This window comes from Anser anser (genome assembly GCF_964211835.1).
Source record: "Anser anser genome assembly, chromosome: 1".
NCBI lineage: Eukaryota > Metazoa > Chordata > Aves > Anseriformes > Anatidae > Anser > Anser anser.
Window position 1 is genome coordinate 73057927 of NC_139720.1, and position 22778 is coordinate 73080704.

General features: G+C 37.7%; 1 protein-coding gene across 2 annotated transcripts in view; it reads left to right on the forward strand.

The window, feature by feature from the left end:
* Window positions 1-22778, forward strand: part of WNT7B (Wnt family member 7B) — a 97072-nt gene that overhangs the window by 45560 nt on the left and 28734 nt on the right. For both annotated transcript variants that reach the window (XM_083800672.1, XM_083800671.1), the window contains exon 2: window positions 8943-9169. In XM_083800672.1, the coding sequence (XP_083656798.1) occupies window positions 8943-9169 (227 nt within the window). The remainder of the gene's footprint in view (window positions 1-8942; window positions 9170-22778) is intronic.

Below are 22778 nucleotides of genomic sequence, written 5' to 3' on the forward strand. Positions count from 1 at the left end.
ACGTTCATGCTTAACAGCCACAGTTTTAAAATTAACATAAAAGACTAAATATTGTGATAGAATGATTCATTAGTAAATTCTCAGAGCTTATTCTCATTGGCTAGCAGAAATGAGTTCCTACCTGCACTACCATAGCACTAAAGCTAGATTGTTTCTTTTGGGGAAGCAGATATCTTCCTTTCTTGTAGATCCATTATTACATGTTTTACTCTTTCAATTGGTGTATCATGTTCATGGAAGTCCTGTGCATGCTAAGCCAAAAAAAAAAAATATATATATATATATACTTAAATGCTAAATGTAAATACAAGAAAGCCTGTATTTTAAAATAGATTTCACCAACAGTCCATCTTCAATATTTAAAAAACACAACCACATATCTGCTATTAACTAAATGACAATTTAGAGTGAGCTAGCCAAGTGGAATATATGTTTCTATGCATCAGAGCCATTCTATGAGGATTTCAGAGCCACACCATGTCTGACACACATCATCAGATTTCACAAATTAAACAGGATATGGTCTTGCCAAATTTTGGACTTCACCTGAACGCTTTCATCTTTCTCCTACTCTTATAACTTTTTCACAGGGGAGAGCAGTCTGCTGAACTTTGGACAAAACCAAAACATACACTCCAGTTAGACTTATTTAAGGCTTGGAGTTGATAAATTTTGGAAAATTTCAATAACTATGCATTTGTCATGTGCGACGGAGACAATTTATTCATTCTTGTTTGCTATATGAAAAAAAGCATATAATGAAAGCTTGGGATTTTACATCTTGAAGTGTGACATTTTGATTTGCCTATAACACTGAAACATTTTAGTGTAGACACATAAATTGTGTGGCTTATCTCTTCCAGCCATTTTGGTATTTCAGAGTTCTATTCCCCCACAGAGAAACTGCAATATCCCACCACAATTACACTGCAAGGTAATCTTTTTCCTCTGTAGTGAATCACTATTCAGCAAACAACTCTGCAACTTTGTTAGATATCAGCATGATTCTTTCTTGTGCTAAAGGAAAACAGAAATAGGGTGGAAGGCAAATAATAGCATTTGACATCCATACCAACTGCAAATGCTCAGCAGGCATTCAGGATTGGACATTTTTGTTATTGATAGTAGATGTTGCCTGGTACTTTGCTGGGCGTAATACAGGTGTGTGGATGCTTGCAGGACTGAAATGGTAGGTTCTGTTAACAATGTGCTTGTATAGACATAAGACAAAAAAAGAAGTATTTCAGTGTGATTTCTACATCTGGCATGAAATCAAATCACTTTATATCAACCATTTTTCATTAAACTTACTCAGATAAGTTCAGTTACATCTTGTGTACCACCACTATCGTCACTGGGAAGACCAGAGCAGGGATATCATAGTCTCTCACGAATGACCCCACACATGCCAGGAGAACTGTGGCCTGCCTGCAGCTTGCTCAGTCCTATCAGCTTACTCTGTTTTAGCAAATAAAATGCTTTTTGAAACCCAAATTGTTCTGGAATCAATGTTTCCCACACTTCAGGTATTTTGACATCCTATTTTAATTTTATTGTTTATAGATACGCAAAAATGTTTTTCTCCATCTGACAAGATGCCTCTAGAAAAAAGCAAGTGTAGACCAAAAATGAAAATGCTTGTTACACAGTCGTTTACCATTCAAATACGGTATGCCTACTTTAAGAGATTATGCAAATGTCCAGTTTGGGAGTGTGATTTATCTGATAGAAGATATATTTACACGTGAGGCATTTCTGTTTTTCATGAGCCTTCTCTTGGTGTGAACATTTTCCCACAAAGATCAATGTGGAGGAATGGCTCCTAGATTAGTACGTGGTCACTAAAGATTGTCACATCCTAGACATCATCAGGACTTCATATCAGAAAGGACTCATTTCGATCAAATATTTATGTTGTTCTGTTTTAAACATAACTTAATGGGAAATAAACCCATTACTTTTTCAGAATTTTGAGTTCTTTTGGAAAAGATATTTGCACTTAGATAAGGCCTTCTGGCTCTTGAAAATGAAATCTGTGGGTAATGCACAGATTTCTGAAAAAAACACCATAAAGTAGCCTCATATATAGTGGAGTAATAGTCTTGAAAAAATTGAATACAAGTAAACTAGAGGTGTAACAGGTCTTCAGGATATCCTGTTACATATCAAGAGCTGCCTCACTAACTGATGAATAAGTGATGATTACAGTGGACCATCCACGCACCAGTCAGATTGGAATGTCATTGTGGGTATAAATCTCAAGCGATATCAGACCAGAAATACTTGTCTTTCATAGATGCTTATGCTTTTTCTTGCTCTTGAGTGACCAGAAATAACTAACAAAAAGCTTGTACCAAGCACTAGTGGAATCTGCGAAAGCAAGTGAGTAGTAGGTGAGTCATTTTTTTTCTTTAATCACGCCCAGCCCTCCTACCCTGGCATAACACTATTTAGATGAGGAGTAGCTCCTGGGTCTTCAATTTGAGCTTCAGCTATCTTGCATTAGAAAGCTAAGTGAGTACCACTCCCCAGCTATCCTCCATTCAGGCTCAGGACCACTGGTATTTGTATGATTCTGTACAGCAAGCCAGGGGAGGGCACGAACCCAAAGCTTTGCATAGGCTTTCCCCCATCACTGTTGTGTACAAGGATGTAATGTGGATCCTTGTTCCCACTCCTCTCTAAAGCAAGCATTTTGTCTAAGGCACACCCCGCCCTTATGAGAGCTGTGCCCTCAGGTTTGTTTATCTTACCGCATTCATTCTGGACCATGCCACCAACCACACTGTATGATCCAGAAGGCTCTTTTTTAGTGATCTGCTCAGAGAAGTCATTGCCTTTCTTTTAACATGAATGACCATGTTGCTATCAATGGCCCACAAGTCCAAAAACTTGGCTTGGAGCTCCAGTGGAGATGAGTGCACCATGGGACAGTATCAAACAGTCCTGTTTGATTTCCATTTCAATAACAGATACACTGAACAATGATTTCTTAAGGCCTGCCGTGGAAAACAAAATTGAAAGCATAAACATATGCAGATGGAACTCAGAGCCCACGATGCTTCTGCCAATTCGTGCAACTTACGCATGCTCAAAATATTTACTTAGGAATTCTTAATTAAGTAAACTATTCGGTAGTGGTGTACTGTTTCAGATATGTCACAGTGTCACCGCAAAATGTGCCAGTGCCTCCTCCTAACAAAGATCCCATTATGGAGCTTTTTATCAGGCACAGTGGGGTAAGTTTTCAGTACAGTGTACCCAGATTTAAGCCGTGCAGCTCCTCTTCTGTTAATGGGATTTGTGTGGCTAAATCCCTTCATTCCTTGCTGAAAAGGATCCCCCGCCCGACAGCAAGTGAAGGTGAATATCGAGTAGCGCAGTCAGGGCTGACATCAGGGTAACCCTAAGCACGCCTGTTCAAAGGACTTGCAGCAAGGCTGTCTTGGCGGCTTGTGGGGAAATGTGTACTGCACCACTGTGCAAGCAGGAATACAAATGAGCAAGGGTGTTAAAGGAGATGGTACAGCTTCTGAAGCCACTCCTGGCCTGTAATAAAGTGTTATATGCACAGGGTGCAAGGACTGATGGAAAAGAATTTTGAGTGCAGACTCAAATTTCAAACCAAAAGGTTAAAATCAGCTTGGTTAAGTGCTTTGTCTGTATGAAATGTGTTGGTAGTTTAATAATTCTCTTTCTATTTTGCCTTTCATTCCATATTTGCTGGAACAAAATTCTAAGCTCTTTGGAGAAATCTCAGTGCATGTTTGTGCCTGTACTGGAGCTTGGTGAGAACTCTGGTTAGTGACTCCTATTTATCTATAAACAGCTAGTTCTATTTATCACTTTGCTAAAAAGCAGATTCTTCTAACAACAGTAAAAACTAGATTTATTTTTTTTCTCATGTGGTTGTACAATTGCCCATTATAAGGTTTTATTTTATATTTGTGTATTTGCCACTTGTGCAAAGATTCTAAGCCCCTCTATAAAATAGAACTCAGGTGATGACCTTCCTATGCAGGACATTCATCAAGTTGCAAGAACATAATGACATTTGATATCAATGAAATGACTAATGTGCTGAAGTTAAGCAAATGCTTGCATTTGTAAATATAAAATAGAGACTCTAGAAAAATTGTTAATGAAAAGTGCATTTTTATTCTGACAAGCAATATTGCATTCAATATGTGCTTGTTAATTGCTCACATGATTTTAGGGATTAATATTTAATTTCTGAAGTATTTTCAAAGACCTATCATTTTAATGAATTGCTGAATTGCTTGCAATATACAATAATTTTCATGGTTCTGATCTTTACATTTTTCCCTATAATGCTGTGAAAAGGAAGGTTATAGTTGTGTATGTCCCAGAGAGAAGACACAACCATGACAGGGAACACATTTTGAGGGAGAATATTCATTGTCATCTGTCTTTACATAGGTAAACAAGCATTATTTTAGAAAATACTTTGAAATTTTCCTCCTACTGCTGTGTGTTTTTGTTTATATCCAGTCTGACTGCAGGTGCAGACATTTTTTCAAAGAATGATAAACCTGGTATTTCAGGACAAACCAAACCTTCTGAGACACCACTCCTCAGGTTTAGCTTGTTAACTTTGAACTGCAAGGTCCTATCCAAGCCCAGATTTAGATTTTTTTTTTTTTAATTTATTTGAAAATTACTCTGTTTAGAGCTCAATTTCAGTGCTGGTGTTTCCCTTGCATTAATGACTAGTGATGGAGAACAGTGATGACTATTCATATGCCAGCCACTACCATTAATTGCTTTGATGTGCAATGTTATCCCACTAACACTGTTCAATTGGATAACCCATGTGGATGGCCCAACATCACACTTTGAATTGTGCATAGGCTATTGCACTGTGGTATGGTTACAATTATAGCAAACTGCAGCAGAAATCTTAACAAAACCCTGCATTCAGGATTTCCTTGTGATAAGAATCATGAGAGTTTGCACCGCAGAGAAATATTAGATGGGAAAAGATGCCAAAATGTGGCGTGTGGATCTGTCTTTTGACAGTTATAAAGCAAAACATTCTCCATCAAGTAAAAAAAGTGTAGTCTTCAACCTGCCAAGGGCCAGGAGTAAAGCACAATCCTCCTGAATGTGTGACAGACGCACAAACTGAGGGATGCCACAAGAAATAGTGGAGAGGAAGCTTGAAATGCTGCTGGATGCATTTCTTTAATATAAATAGTTTTCCAAAACCTCAGATTCATGATTCAGCACTTCTTTTGGCACTAAAATTATAGTAACAATTTAAAGTAGGCTAAACAAGTCTGAGGGAATATGCTGGTAAATTCAGGCCAAAGAGGGGGAAGTCCCTGGAAGTAGTAATAAAAAAACAAAGGCTCTCCTCCTCCTTAACCCCCTCCCCCCTCCCCCCCCCCCCCCCCCCCCAGTAACTGAAGTTTGATCCTTTTAATAAGGAATGTCTTAAATCTCTCTTCAAGCACACAGTAATTATCAATATCCTCACAATATGTTCTGAGGCAGATATGATGATACTTATTTTCTGGATGAATAAGCTGTCCCACTTTGACCAAGGCCTGCTCCAAAAACGATGGGAGACCATAGAATACACTCTTTAACCTAATTATGAGACAGTAGTAATATGTATGGAGGAAGCAACTAAACTGTAAATTATACATGGGGTAGATACCGTAGCCAAACCTTTCCTACTTTTCTTTGTTTTGAAAGTCATAAGTTTTTGCTGCTCAAGTTGAGATAATTGTTAGTGAAAGCTGTGGGGGAAGCTTTCTTTTCCAAAAGAGATGCCAGAAAGTTATCTCATAACTTTTATCAGTATTTTAATGTAAAATATATATTTATATTATACATTTTATATGTATATATATATTATTTATCAGTTAATTGGTCATGTAGCCTCAGCTAGTCAATGACCACTGGGTACCCAGTGGACCAGAACACTGTGTCTTGTGTACATATGTTGAACATAAACTTGAATTTTGAAGTCTTGTGTGTGTTCACATCTAGGACCTAACACCACATTCCTTCAGGATTAGGAATTTTCCTCAGCTGGCCCATTGCCTGTGCTTCCTGACAGTGTGGCTGACCTGTGTGCCTTTCAGCCGCTCTTAGGCAGAAGAGACATTGACCAAGCTGCAATTTCAGGTCCCCTGTTGGGCACATTCAGGTTACGCCTAGATTTATAAGAGCACTGTCAAGTAAACATGGTGAGACTGCTTCTGCATCATTTGAGAGCCATGTAGCTCCAGGGGTGAAACCATCCACAGGGAGGAGAAGGGGACAGTACCAGGATGGTGTTTTTATTTCTGGTGCTGGTGGTATGCAAGCCCAGAGAACACAGCTTGACACCAGAGCCCAGCAATGAATTTGCAGAGCAAGTGGTCAAAAACCTACTAATTTTTGTAAACCTCGTGCACCTGTATTTGCAATTTGCCCTCTCCTCTGCCTCAGTGTACAGTGAAGCTTCTCTGCAAGCTCTTCTGCAGTTTGCCTGTGATCCATCACTTATCAATTTAGTTTGCTTATAATTGGAACTACGATGTTTTCTTTGTCACTTGGAGAGGCACCCAACTACTACCCTTTATACAACATAAACAGTGTAATGCTATATGGTATCATGTGGCTGGATGTATACATACTCTGAACAAGATACAGTTCTCTTGCTGTAACTTTGAAAACAGCCAGAATAAATACCGGCATGGTTTGGGAAAAGATTCTGGTATTTTAAAGTGATCAAGGTGATACTTTTCCTTATGATTTTAAATGTCTCCTTCTCATGTTACTATCTAAGTACTATGTTACTATCTAAAACCGTTGTGGAAGTCAGAGAATCATATTATCTCTACATGACATTCACTTTTTTTTTTTTAAACATTATTGTATCTCTTAGAAAATTTTGATTTAAAGGCATGGTCATTTAAATATTTTATTGAGTTGTTTAAGTAGAGAGGCCAGAAACAAAATCTCAGGTCAAAACCTGCCTGAATCTTGGGGAGTCGTAGATTCCAGATGCTCCAGCTTTGTTCCTTAGTACTCAGAGAAACATGAATGAAAGCAACAGGTCTGAGCACTCATGCCCCATACACTGTGAGTGGTCAGAGCTACAACTACATTTTCTTCTTACTTTTGTTTAGTAGGTAGTACCACATGGCATGCATGTTCTGTGTTTGCAATACCTTTTTTCCATATCTATAAAGCCCCAAGCCATAAATAAAAATACAATTGAGAAACTTCTCAGGGATTGTTAACTTTGGAAAAGATGCACAAATACCTATTAAAGGCAGAGTGAATCATCATGGAATTTCCATCCCACAGTAAAACTTGTATTTCATTTTGACCAGCGAAGAGTTCTGCATTTCACCCTTTTTGTTCTGGCTTTACTGTAGTTTATTGAAATGGCAAAATGAAACACTCTGATTTTGTTTAAATGCAACATCTATGTAATTTTCTGGTTACCTTTAAGGTGAAGTTGGTAAGTTCCTACAAAACGCTTCAATTTTGTTTAGTCAGCATTTTCCAAAAAGAGCACTTCCAATGGGAATTTTTCAACACTAAGAACAGAGGCATAAGTGAGCATACAAGATGGAGAGAAAAGGAATGGGGAATTTATTCTGTATCCTGTAACTAACAGGATGGGAAATTGAAACTAAATGTATGATCCAATACCAGGCTGGGAAAAGCTAAAGAGGGGAAAAAGTTTGCAGAGGTACTTCCTTGGAGCTGCCAAGAAGCAGGATGTTGTCTGCAGAGCACAAAAACCAGCTAGCCCATGCAGCAGGGGCTTTTGCAGGCTTCAGAAGGTCTATATAACTAGTCAGGGATGTGGATCAGAAATAATGACCACATACATCATTATGGGGTAGTATGCCTCAAGCTCTTCCCTTTTGGTGGTCTACGTTTTTTTGGAAGACATTTTCTGAAGTGCTTCATTGACTTGGGTGCTGAAGAGTGTTTTCTGAAAATGGACTGAAGGCTCCTAAGTTGTGGAGCTGTCTCAGGGTCCAACACATTGGGTTGAGAAAGGACTGTTTTGCTAGCAAAACTATACTGAGCTCCTTGCTCTTGCTGGCTTGTCCAGAGTCAGTTGAAGCATCCCTGCTGGTACTTGATAGATGTGACCTGAGGCATCCCTGAATGGGTACCCACGTTGTCTTATTTTTTCAAAATATGACTGCTTAAAATGTAGCTTGTACTGATGTTGAAAAATGAGCCTGTAATGATGCTGAAAAATGAAAAATAAATGCACTAAAGTGAAAACATATGGCAGGTGCAAGTTATATGCAAGCTTTATAAATAATGCTGAAAATATACTTGAAGAATGAGAAATACAAATGTTTCTGGTCTGGATAGCCCATATTAAGGATCACTCATATGTGCTCCGTGATATTTGCCAGGTCTAGAAGTTCAGTTATGCTGGTGAACTTTCATTAATCACTCAGTACAAGAGTGTAATAACAGGCAAGAAAGTTGGTACTGTCAAGTCATCCTCTAAATTGTGTTCAATGGTTTCAAATGAGTGATGGATGGATGGGCTGCAGTAATTAAAACACTGAGCCTGAATCTGTGTAGGCCATTCAAAGCAGACCTTAACTTCAGAGATTCACATACAACCAGTTATCACTATTTTCTGTTTTTAAATATGACTTACTTTCCACATCTAAACATCTGATGGCAGTGTGTAGGACTGGAAGCAGAAGTGCCAAAGTTCCACTTGTGTGGAGTTTCTGGCACAAATCAGATCAAGAATTACTGCAAGATTTCCAAATCCGCTTACCAGACCAGAAAAGTTGGGATAAGTCTACATAATTATAGGAACTAAACTTCCAAACCTTCCTCATTTACTTAGCACCTTGCCTGCCACATGGCAACATACAGCAAAAGCAATTAATAGCCTCAATCTGGTTCTAATGTGTCTTTCTGCTTTTCTTCAGAGCTTTGTCATCTGTGGTGGCTTTAGGAGCTAATATCATCTGCAACAAAATCCCAGGCTTGGCCCCTCGGCAGCGAGCGATCTGCCAGAGCCGCCCTGATGCCATCATTGTGATTGGAGAAGGGGCACAAATGGGAATCAATGAGTGCCAGTACCAGTTTCGTTATGGGAGGTGGAACTGCTCTGCACTGGGAGAGAAAACAGTCTTTGGACAAGAACTTCGAGTAGGTAAGGGAGTCTCTAATACAGTGCTAAAATGGTATTTTGGGGCTATTTGTCTTTTAGCTTTCTCACTGTGCTTCTGCAATGGTTTAGCTCCCTCTAAGGTATTTGCTTGCTGGAGTTCAACAGTGATGCTCTCAGAGCAACTGTGGTCTGTATTTTTCAATCATCAAATGGTAATTGGCAAGAGACAAGAAATCTCTAATGAACTCTAGACGAAGTCACTCATATCTGTGCAACTTCATACCTAGCAATGACCCAGATCCCTGCACAGGCATCCTAAGGCACAGTCATCACAGCCCCTGAAAAAATATTTCCAATTGTTATCCTGTTAGAGGCTGCCATGATAACTGTGGTGCATGTTAAGGCCAATCGAAAGGGAACTACAATGAGCTCCAAAGAACACCTCCACTGATTTCCCAAGAGCTTAAGTAAAAGGAGAGTCCCAATTAACTGATGGAAGTGTAGCACATACGACACTGGCCTTCCAATAAAAAAATAGCAATACATATCCATTTTAATGTTGCTGTCATATTTTAAAGAAAATACTGCAATTGATTTGAGGCAGGAAACCTATTCGAAGAAAATAATACCGGATCTTGGCCTGACAAACCATTAGCTGGCAGAAGTTAAGTGATCACTTTCCATTTACCGTATGTCTGCTATTATTTCATAGGGAGGATTATGCAAATTTATTTTCCAGCACTGAGATCATTATTTTCCTCATCAACTAGCTCAGTATCCTAACCCTATTCTTGTCCTTTCCTCTCTCCCCCAAGGGCTGTCCACTTACCATACCCCATGCTTATGGTGCTCAATGTTGGGATAACATTTTGTGGTGTGTGGCTCTCACAGGGGTGCTCAGAATGAAATCATCCAGCTTCTCTGTGTGGTTGTAGCATGTTCTTGTGTCACATTCTTCTCTGGGTGACATCTCTTTCTTGAATTCAATAGTTCAGGTGAGTTTTGTAACACAATTGAATGTAGTCAGACACAAGATATCTTTAAAACTGTGTGAAAAAATAGCATAACAATTATTCCCATCTGTGCAAAGAGGAGGCAACTTACATGGTGCTTTGGTTGTTAATAGAGATCAAGGCACTTTTTTTTTCCCCCAACATACTTGTGCAATGAATGCCAAAAGCTCAGGTGCGCTTAAGTCAATGACGAAACTGAATATTTTTTCAAAGCACATGCAAGACTGAGAGTCTGATTGAGGTCTGGGCTTTTTCAGTGCACAGTGGACTAGTTATAAAGAATTGTAACTGAATAAGTACATTGATGTCAGGAGAACTGACTTATACTAGCAGAGAATTTATCATACTCTGGCATTACTCCACACAAAACCACAGAAGTGAAAAGGCCTAGAAAGCCAAACTAATGGCTAAAGAAAAGTCTGAATTTCTTGAACTTTAGAAAAATTTTCGGTAGAATTAATGCTGAAAAGATGGTAGTGAGAAATTTGATTTTCAGTGTCTCTTCCCACATTTGACTGAAGAGATTTCTAATTCCTCTTAGAAAATACATCACACCTAACCTTTGTTTCTTAAAAGGAAGTGGAAGGCATTAAACATCCTCGAGACACCATATACAGGAAATAAACGAACACTTAACATTTGCCTTCATCTTTAAATGAATCAGAAAGCCATCTAGTCACCTGTATTGACTATTAGAAGCACAGGTCTAGTCTTCCTTGGTTGGTCTTAGACTTGTTTGTCATAAGATGATATCCAAAATGATGTTGCTACTAGAAAATATATAGATGCCAAGCAGACTACTGTTGTACTTCTTTATGCTCCTTTGTCTTGACCTGCTAAAGCCTGCAGGCATGCTCTGAACCTTAGACAAGTAAGTCCTCTTAACATCTGTGAGATCATCTATGTCCTTGGAAAGAGACACTTGGTAGTGTTGTACCCGAGTCAGTGTCACTGCTAAACTTTCACTTGAAAATGTTTTCATGACTTCTGCTTTCCTCTTCAAGCTCAGAATCTTGTGACACCTCATCAGCGTAGGTATGATTGTATTCATACCTAACAATCTATACCACTGACAGAAATTGTGCAAGTGAGCACAGTGAAAACGCTTAAAGAAGACAACAAGTCGTGGTTGTGCTTTCTTTCTGAAATAAGAGCCATAGGGAACAGAAATTGTTTGGTATCAGGATGGACCAGCTATCAGGACGGTCAGACTATACAAGTTTTGAAAAAACAAGGTTTTCTTGAGCCATTGTTCAGGTCATATTTGCCAAAATGTTCACCAAATTCTTGACCTCTTCACCGAACCTGGGTGGTTTCTTTCAGCTCTGAAATGACTGATGTGGAATTTGGTGGGTTCTTTTATGGCTTAACCCAAACACAGACAAAACTTGGCAGTTGCAGCTGAGTTCTGCTTTGACATTTGTTGGGTGTGAAACCACACAAACTGTAACGGATGGAGAAGGTTTACACGAACCCTGCCAGCTGAGCCAGATGAGTTCCATGCAGGTCTATAAAGGATCCCATAATCCACATGTCTTTATTTGTTTTATTAGTGGAGTAGCACCCAGAGATGATGTGGTCAGTATCTAGGGAAAGGACAAGGTTTAGGAAGTGGTGTTATTACACTGGTGAGAGGAAAACAAGTGAAAAAAAGGACAAAGTTAAAATAAAATAAAATACTTAAAAGGTACAAAAGACTTGTAAACATAAATATTCACATGTGTAACAAAACACATCTGTATCTGACACATACAGAAACACTAAACCAGACATTTGGTTCTGTCTTGAACAGACTGAAGGAAGGATTAAGACAAAAAAAAAGACAGACATTATTCCTTTCATCCTCAATAAGCTAGCTATGTTGGATTGATGCTGAGCTATTTTTTCAAAGACTTACTTCAGTGAATGGGTCCTGTATCACCACCTATGTAATACACAGGGTTCAATATTAAAAACAATGCAAATAATTCATTCGGAGGTTAGAATAACAACTATAGCAACCATGTTATATGTGGGGCATTCATATTTGTGTGAAAGATTTATAGCAACCAGAGATAAAAAGTGGTAAGGAGATCCAAATTAGTAGCATGAACAAAGGATGTGGCATGGAATGCATTAGGCAAGCCATGTGTATAGCTTTTTTTTTTTTTAATTGTCTTTTTATATATATATATATATTTATAGCTGGGAACTTTCCCAGTCGTGCTAACTCCAAAGAAAAATATCACTACTACACTTACTTTACTCATCCTGTCCCTGCACGTACTCATAATTGTCATCTTCCTGCACTCATCCTTAGTTTTCACACCAGCTTCTCACATAAAGTCATCTTTTGCAGTCTCTATTCATTCCCCTTGTCAGAAGCCATAAGTTTACCTCTTTAACAAATGGATTCACAAATTAATTGGTTAATGATACATAAATTGGTATTATACATCCGATAATCATTGTGGAAAATTTATTGTCCTTCTAACTTTTTGAAGGCAAGGGCCCTGATTTGGAAATGTATAGCCTCTGGTCCTACCAAGCTATTAATGCAAAAGAGTGGATTGGTCTTAATTGCCCCAAATGATGGTTTAAACAATCTATCATGTAGGTACCTCTAAAAGTTATAGATTATTAATAGCAATTGGAAGCAAAAAACTCTAAGCAAATAAGTATCCAGTGCAGCCTCTGAAGTAGGGAGTTAGAATCAATATCAGAATTGAAACCTACCATGGTTCTTTGAAAGTAGATTGTTCTGGCTAATTATTTGAGTATTGACCTTTTCCACTGAAATTCTCCAAACTGAAGTGCTTATAAACAGACTGCTCTTATAGTGTTAAATCCAGGGCAAAAATGAGGTACAGCAGACAAAAGTCTTAGAAATGTATAGCTGTAAAGATATAAAGATATCAAAATAATCTGTAGAAGATCCCTTTGTCAGACTCATGATATAGAAAATTGTCATGAATTAGTAGTATTCATCTGGCTGTCTTTCACACTCATCAGAATGTCTCAAAGATAACTTTAGATATGGGTTATATGGAAAAACTTAATAATTGATCTGAACATTTTACAGGGAAGAAGCAACAAATTGGCAAAAAACAAGGGAGTTCAGAAGTTTTTTTTTTTTTTTTTAATTTCTGACCTTTTGTGTGGATCTGTGGATTTCTGGTATGTTGAAAAGATGCTTCTGAAGTGAGGTTAAGCTTTGATTGCTGTGAGAGATTTAGGAAAAGACCAATATCTTAAGAAATTTCCAGTCACCGTGCATTTACCCAACTCTTATTCCACCCTCCAGGCAGAAAGGGAGAGGGATGGAAGAGAAAACTGCATTTTTAAAGACTACTGAAATATGTGCATGGATTTTGTTAACTCACAGGTGAAGAAGACCTTACAGGTTATTTTGAGAAACAGTCAGAAAATAAAGTCGATTGTCAAGGTTATATACACGCTTTCACTTGTATATATGCACACATAAAATGCTAGGAAGACAGCATAATTTCAAACAGAAAGTGAAGAAATGGAGTGAAGCACCTTCCAGAAGAAAGATACTCATAAAAATGTGATTCTTTATATATTTACACTGGAAATATGTAACTAAATCCACGTTGAATCCTGCTATTTTAGCTGCAGGCATAAAAGAACATGGGAATTGGGCATGAAAGATTTGTAAGTGATGACGTTGTGGAGAATTGGTTGGCATTTTATCATGCATAATGAGGGATGTCAGTAAATTATTCTTGGTTCAGGCCATATATAGGCTTAATTAAACTTGGATTCACATATGAATCCAGTCATTTTTATTCTGGGCTACGATGGTGGTTTGACCGAGATGCCAAATGTTCATAAAAACTTCCTACCAAAAATGGGAGGAGTAGAGAGGCTCATTACTCTCCAAAAATGGAAAATCACATCCAGGGAGATACATTGATCTAGTACAGTAGTGTCTAGTATGGTATGAGTTGGCCAACTTGGAAAGCTTGACTTGCAGTATGAGCAGAAAATTTCCAATACATGAAGACAGGCGGCATTCTTAGACATGCTTTACAACCATACATGTGTTTTAATGCTATCAGCAAATCAATAAAGGGAACCATAAATGAATCCAGATAGTTTGCCTAAAGTAAGTACACTTCTATCTCTTTATTTCCCTTTCTTTCCTGTTGCCATCTTTTTTCTTTCAATTACTTTATGTTCTCATTTTCCAATTTTTAATCAATATATGTTGTTAGTTAATGCTTAGTAATATTCGTGTATCAGGTTGACTGTATGTTTATTATTCAAACATCTGTGTATTTATTATGGGAAAATCTATCTTTACAGAATTGTGTTATATCCAATAAAAATAATATGGGGAAAAGAAAGGAGTCGTGCAGCTGGAAACAATTTAGAGGGGGAAAATGAGTTGGAATTAGATTATTTTAAATGTGATACAGAGAAGGGTATACACTTCACCAACAGAAAGGCAGTAATTATCTTTGTCATAGCAGTAGGTGCTATGATTGGTTTAGGCATTTGTCAGTTATTGTCAACCACAATTGCACAGTGGCCTTTGGATATAATGTGGAAAAAAATCTTTTTTTTTTTTTTTTTTTCTGTTGTTGTCATATAGCATGGTTCCAGATAACAAAGTCTTTTTAGCATTCAAGCAACTGATCAGAAAGAAACTTGTTTGTAATTTGAACTGGATGTCTGCATTGGTGCTAGGATATGATAAAAGACATTTCAATGTAGAAGTGGCTTCTTGGGGGATGGCAGCAGCTTCCAACTCATAGTGCAGCAGGTTATCTGGGATGTCAGGAGATAGGTACGCACAATGTGTTCAATCAGCCAAGACTGTGTGCGAGACTTAGAGAAGACTGCCTAAGACCAATACAAATTGGGTCCTTGCTGCTCACATGGCTACCTTGGAATGACTGCTGATGTCCATTTCACAAAATGTCATGTGGAGGCATTGCATTTTCTTGTGTGATTTAGTTAAATGAGTACATGCTATAAATGCCATGGCAAATTTAATGAACCATGGTTTATGCAAGAATAGTTTTTAATAGAAGCACAGAGGTATATTACAAGATGCATAATCCTCGGTTATTTAAAGAAAGAGATTTCCCATTATTAGGCTGAATTCAAAAATAAAAATAAAAAATAAAACAAGACATGCACAGTGAACTGCCACCTATACTGGCTGAGTAACTGTCAGGCAGACAGGCAGAGCCAGCGGTAAAGAGAAGAAAATACAAGCTCTGAGGACCTCCTCAGAATGCTCATTTTGCTGGAAAGATTTATCTTAGTGCAAATACCCTTTGAAAGCCTTATATTAAATAGCTCAAACAAACAGTGTATTTCTTTTCACAACTGGCATGTTTTTGCTGGAAGGAGAAACAAAAATGTTCTTAACTTGAAGAATATCCAGTATATTTGTACTATCTTATTAGATATATATTGCAGAAAGATTTCAGTTATATCAGAGATAGAACAAAGATAGAAAGTCCATGTTAGAACAAAATTGGGTTAATCCACTTAATGTCCCTCATACCTATATTAGTTATCCTGTAGGCAATAAGGTAACCAAAAAAAAGGTATGCAAGCTGCCTTATGAGGACAGTTTTTACAGGGCAATTCATTCTGATGGTGACCTAAAGAGTAGAAAAAAAGCTGTGAAAATCTAGTGGCTACAAGGTAAAGTGAGATGGCTATTTTAGTTTGCATCACTGACTTTGAAGGAAATTGAAGAAAAGATTCAAACAGTTTGTACTTTGTGACTGTAGAAGGGTGGATAAGCTTCTTGCTATCACAAGAAACAAAGCAAGACAGTAACCCAAACCAGAATAAGAAAATAAACCTCCCAGCTGGCAGCAGCTGATGTTGGGAAGGGTTGGTAAAAACTTATGAAACAACTTCTGTGCTAAGAATTGATATTATTCTAGCTGAGGAGACCTTTTGTGAGAGTGATAGGTTGAGACTTTTCCTAATTTTAGTAGGATTCTGTCATCTGAAGGTTTTAGAAAAATAAAAAAGTATTTCTGTTCTAAGGAAGTACTGTTGTATTAAACAAACATCCTATTTTGAGAGGATGGAGAATCCCCATCTTAGTGAATCTATTCAAAAATATGTGGATAATAATTTTGCTGTGCTTTAAATATTTCTTCAGATGTCAGAGCCCCATAATCACCCAGCAAGCCTTAATTAATGTTTTCAAAACAGACTGCAAGTCATAGGTGAAAAGATAAATGTGAATGGACAGCGCCCTTTGTAAATTATTAATTGACAGTAATATATTTTGTTTGACTTTACTAGAAACAATGTCATTTTTCTACATTAATTTAATCATTTCTACCTCTTTTTCTTTGTCTCCCTATAAAAGAAACTTGTCTAGCATATGTAATCTGTGATATAGATAATCACCTTTTTGTAAGGTATAACTGTGTAGTGCAGTGTAGCTCAATTATGTTGTTGTTGTTGTTGTTTGTTTCTTTCTTTCTTTTTTGTCAAGGATCATAAGTTTGAAGAAAAGTACAAGTTCTCTTAGATTAAAATATTATCATTGCCATTTAAATATTTACCTCTTTGGCAGAACAGTTGCTTTTAAAATGCAGACATCCTTATTCTAAACGCAGCACTAATATGTTAATACAATTACTTCATGAACTCTGTGTGGCTTGCAGCTGGATGAGAAATGGTAGATGCTGAACTGAATGAAATCTGGAATTCCCATTCTGAGAGGAGTGCTAACTCCTTAAACTTCTATTTCATTTGTCATATAAAAATGAAGTTTTCTTTGAATACATATTTTTCTTCAGACACTTTCAAACTAAAATGCCTGACTCTGAACAACTTCATTTTGGTTTACTAATGCACTGCCTTTCAAACTAATTAAGGATTAATGCGCATTGATGTAAATCGATGCAGGGACCTGTAACTAGGGAGGCTCAAGTCTCTGCATCTCATGAGCTTTGGTCTCACCTGCTTCCATATGCATCTGAAGTTATATGGCTCTGTGACATACCTTGCAGTTTGGTAAGAGAAATCACAGAGCAAGGCAAATCACACTGCCTTCCTGTGACATTAAACCTCAGTTTACAAAAGGGCCATTGTGTTCTCAGAAAACAACAAGTTGATGTGGGAAAGCAGTTTAATACTTTGTTTCAATGGTCCAAAACTAAATGGACCACTTTTTTCTTAAATGGAATAGCTCCTTTAAATAACCTTTTTTTTTTTTTTTTTTTTGGAGGTGGGTAGGTACTCGTGGTTTTTGGCATTCTGTGATTGTCCTAATAAATCTATAATTAGCTGTAGTAGCAAAGGATACTGTTATGTGCAATGTGACCTTACAGGCAGAGTCTGTAACAACCTGTAACTCTAATCATATCATGCTCAGCACTGACCAGAACAAAATCCTCATTTTCTGTTGCTTTTAACTTTGATTTTAGCTGCTCAGGATAAAATTTTCCATGTTACTGGTCTGCCTTGGGATGAGTGAATCAGAGGTCCTATGGAAAAGATAGTATGCAAATTATAGTTTATTATTTAATTAAATGTAGTACAACAATTTGGACACAACAGTGCTAAATTTGCACAGCAACATTAAGTATGTCATTTCCTTACTTCTAAGTGCCTTGCTTGGAACATTAATGTTCCTTTAACGTCATTTTTTTCATGTCTTTCTGTAATAAAATTGCTGGCTACAAATGATCCTTAGTATGCCGACTGAATTAGTTCCAGCCTCCCAGCCCTATTGGTTAGTGACCTTCAATGTAACGCACACTTAAAAAGGAAGGTGAATAATATTTAAAATTAAATAAAATCTGGTTCTGGACCTAGCCCAAAATCACAGAGGCCAAATTCTAGTCCTTTTACAGTCAGTAAAATTTTTGATTTTGCTTTCACCGAAGCCAGGATTTTACAGCCATTAAAAAGGCTAAAAAGGCACTTGCCTTTTGGGTATGAGCAGAAGTTCAAATTGGAACTGAGTTTTGTAGCAGGGACTCTGCTAAAGCCTAATTAGTTAAATGAAGATCAACTATGCGACATTTGATTTTTTAGGTACAGAAAAACTTTTGAAACTGACAGGTGCTGCTAAATCTTGCCACTGCAAGAAAAGTTCTTTATGTAAAACAAAAGGCAGTGCAGGACAGCAGCTAACCTGAACCTGTTGGTATCTGATCCTGTAATAACTTAGGCTTCTAATGACTTTGAAGATTCCCCGAGCTTTACTAGTGCGGTTAACTATGTTGTCAAAATCTCTTCCCTAGAATTACAGATGATAGGTTTGGTCATCTAGCTCAACCTCTACATCAAGTAGTACAGACTAAACATAACATTAGACTTCGGAGTTACATGTGTAGCAGCATCCCTCCCTTTTCTGCCCTGTTCCTTGGGATGCATTCTGTTTGGTAAACCATTTGTTTCTAAATTTAAGAGCTTGAAATGCACAGAGAGGCATGTACAAACATTACAAAAAACACAGCGTTTGTTGATCTGTACATTTTGGTTTGCAAGCGAATGTTACTGCATTCATGCTCAGATCGCTGATCCATGCAGTTTGCTGTCCTGCCTCTAGGCACGAGTAATTTCTTTTTCTAATGAAGTGGCTGGCATAGTCCAAAATATTACGACTGACAAATATCTTATTTTCTAATTGACAAAACTTCCTTCCTTAGTATCATGCATGACATTTTAGCATTGGATTAAATTACCCATGACTGTAGTTCGTTTCTTACTGACTGTGGAGTACAATATTACTGTTAATGGTATGAGTTGAATTAAAATGAAAGCACATAAGCAAGCAAGCAAGAAGATAGTATCTATTGTTTGAAGGTTTGAAAAAATGAATCTAGCCCAGTGGTACTAAGGTAGCTCTTCTCTCAGTCTTCAAATTGGCCAAGAACTTTAGTTTTGCTCTGTTTACCCAATATGTGCTTAACTTTAAGCACTGTGTTTTAAGTCCTATTAAAGTAAAAAAGGGTTTAAAAGTGCTTCACTTTAAATGCATGCCCAAATGGTATGCAGAGTACAAAAGTCATAGTGAAAGCCAGCATGCAAATCAAGCTGGGGATGGGTCTTTCAGATAGTTAAAAGCGTAATACTTTTTCAATTTTGATCTAATTTGGTTTTATGATTTAAGTAATCCTAGGTGAAAACTTGCAGTTGAAATTTTAATTTGTTACTCTGTCCACTACAGAGGCTCAACCTCAGATTTCTGGGACTGATAAAGAAAGATGATTCCTAAGACTTAACCAATGTTGGTGTAAGTGGGCTTGGATAGCTAAGGCATATTTAAGAAAACTGCTCTAACCCCAGAAAGCCAAATTGTGTGCTGGGAGAAGACACCTGTATCTCTAGATGTAAGCTCAACAGACATGGACTGACTTTGAAGAAAATAGTTAAAGATGAATTGCTGTAGACTGGAAAGCTCTGTTCAAGTTGCTAAAAAGAATGAAGTTTACTCATGGTTCATTATTTATTTTTACTTGTTTACTGATTTCTTCATGACAACATGGAACCTGGTTTTCTGTCTGACTCAGCATCCACCCATCCTGCTCAGAAAAGATGTCCACACAATGTCCTATTGACAGGGTTAATGCAACCTTGCAGTTTCTGAGGGAAAAGACATGAGAAGTAGCGGTGGTTTCTGTCTCTGTTGCTGAACTTAAGGGCTTCAGACAACAGAGGCAGAAAAATCGGTAGTCCCTTCCTCACTTCTTTCTTTTGGCCCAGTTTCATACCACATAGCTCCAGGCATTTGGTTGAGATGTCTAAGATACGAACCTAGCCAGCCTGTATTCCTTGTATGGAAAGGAATACAGAGAGAAGCACTTCCAGAGGGTGATTTGGATCTTAATTTGACTGCATGACTGTGTGGAGGTCTCTGTTGACTATCCTGGGAGTTTAGACTCCCTAATTAAGTATCAAGCCCCTTAATGTCCAATTTTGGTCTGTCTGTGAAATTTTTCCTCCTCTCCACATATGTTTCTCAGGGGAAAATGTGGTCTATAAAGTCATACCTGCTTGCCTGACATAGCAGAAATGAAAACATGACCTTCCTTTAAACTCTTGGCTATTCTTGGTACTCATTCACCATTAGTACCTGCAAAAGTCATCTTAGCTGATGGCTTTCAGGCAGATATTGCCAAAGAAAAAAAAAAAAAAGAAGCTGTAACCACAGGCATATGCTCCACCACTGCTATTTGGAAATTTAAGAACAAGTGGGAGTCCAAAATTACCACCAGATGGTGCACCTATTTAGCAAGTGACAGAGACATGTTCCACAAGAAAGGGTAGCCACAGCCTCCAGCAACCCATCAAGTTGCTTCCCCTGCTGTTTATTCTCAGCTGTGATATGAACTGAATGTGTTTGAAACATGGACCTGCTGGTCATGCTATTCTGTTACATTTAATATGGAGTATGTTTTCAATCTCTGCAATGAAAGCCTTTCAACTGCCTGGATAGGGGAATGAGGAAGTGGGAAAGTGTGTAGCAGATCTATGGATGTGTATAAAGGGAGAAGAAAAGAAAAAGAGATGGGCTGGGAACAGGAAAAATTGGTGATGGCGAATGGTGATGAGCAGGTTCCAAAATCAGAAATGGTGAGAACAAAGCATATTTGCACTACTGTTTTGTTAAGTGGGAATAATTCTGGATATTTTTGGTAAGTAACTGGGAGAAGGTTGAGGTCAGGGCATTTCTGAAGTATAGCCTTGATGCATAATTTAATATTTTGGAAAACTGCCAGTGCCAGTATCCCGGGTGAAAACATATGGGATAGTGTATTAACTACATAACAAAGGTGGTGAACTTTCCTAGACAGTAAAGTGTTTTTATTCTTTGACTACTGCTCATTCCTAAACATTCATGGTACTCCATACTCAAAGATTAGCACCAGTTAATATACATATATTTTCTGCCATAATTTTCACAACACAAGACCATGCAAATCTTCAACTTGATTTGCTCTAAATCAATACACTATAAATGTGTAGGAGATAAGTAGGTCTTTCTTCCCCTCATACTTTCCTTCTTGCATGAAGTAGTATGTAGGTTACTGGCAATCCTCTTTCAAGAACATTAGAAAATTAACCTAAAAGAAAACATTGTGAGTCTTGTTTTGGTATGCTTTAAAAGATGCTATAAATAGAATTTAATATATCGCTAGAGAATAATTAATTAGAAAAGTTGTTCTTTTGATTGCAATTTGACCAGTACAGAAATGTCTGATCAGAAAGTTTCCTCTGAGCAAAGAATGAAAACATTTAAATATTCTTCTACCTGAGCAGAACTCATTCTGAACAGACAAAATATTTTTTCATTCTCTTTGTCCAAGCTGAGAGGAAGGCATCTTCTAAAGAAGCTCAATAAAATTTCCTTCCTATCATTTTTCATATATCCTGTGGCTCCTAGTCCAATGTGAGAACTATCATTATATGGTTAAAGCATGGACCAGGAGATAATGGACTTGGATGCTGTTCCCAGCTGTGCCATATACTTTTCTTGTGACCGAGGGCAAGTCACTTCATACCTCGCTCTCTGAAGACTAAAGATGTTTAATTTCAGTGGGGAGTTGAAAGGCTTAATTAATGTGGACTAACCTCACTGGGACTTAAACTTTTGTGAAGTACCCTGGGATCCTCAACCAGAAATGGTCACTTTTAAAGACTTCTTATCCAAACAGGAAGCAAAGCACAGATGTGTCATGAAGGGATTTGTTCTTACAGGCCATACTGAAAAATCTTGACAGGCCTGCTAAGATTATTTAGTTTGCATAAGAAAGTATGGAGGCTTTGATTAGTTGTCTGCAAACAGTCTAAATTCCAATTTCTCAAAAATAAAATATTGTCCAGTACTTACATGTAACATTACAGAGAAAGAAAATAAAGCCCACGGGAACAGTAACTGCTGGTTACTTACTGTATGCTCACTGTACATGTGCTGTGATTCTTTGAGTAAATCTTCCTGTCCAAGAGCCTCTTTTTATAGCTATTGGTGCACAGTGACATCCTGACACCAGCAATGGGGCTTGAACACATTTTCCCCTCCCTCCCTTTCTTTTTCTCCTCGTTGTCCCCCTTTTTCTTTTACTTCAGCAGTTTGGCAATGCTGAAACTGAGTTCCCTTTTTTTGTTTGCTTTTCCCTTGTCCATTGATCAACCATGTTGCTTTATTTCAGACACTGTAGTTTTAAGTACAATATAAACAGAAGTTCTTAGCAGAAGAGTTAGCTGGGATTTCCCTGCCCTCTTACACAACTAAGTTTCTGCAGCACTGCTATCTTGTTTGTTTTCAGGGATTAGTGGCAATATTCCACATACTGCTGTCAAAATGAGGCACAAGTTTGTTCAAAGAAGGCAAAACATTGATTTTTAAAGATCCCTAGACTACAGTGCAACTAGGGATGACCATGGAAAGCTCGAAAGGCAGCGGTCTACCCTCCAGTGTGAGTGATAGTAAGACTGATGATGGGTTTTTACACAGCACAAATTATTTCCATGAATATTGTGTCCTGCTCAAAGTTAAATTAAAAGTGTCTGCTCTGAATATCTCATATAGCAGCGTGTGTGCTGTCATTTTGTGTTAGCCAGAGGAACATTACATCATGTGATAGGCAAAAACATGACATGGTACAATACAGACTAATCCAAGACTTTTCACGTGAAAC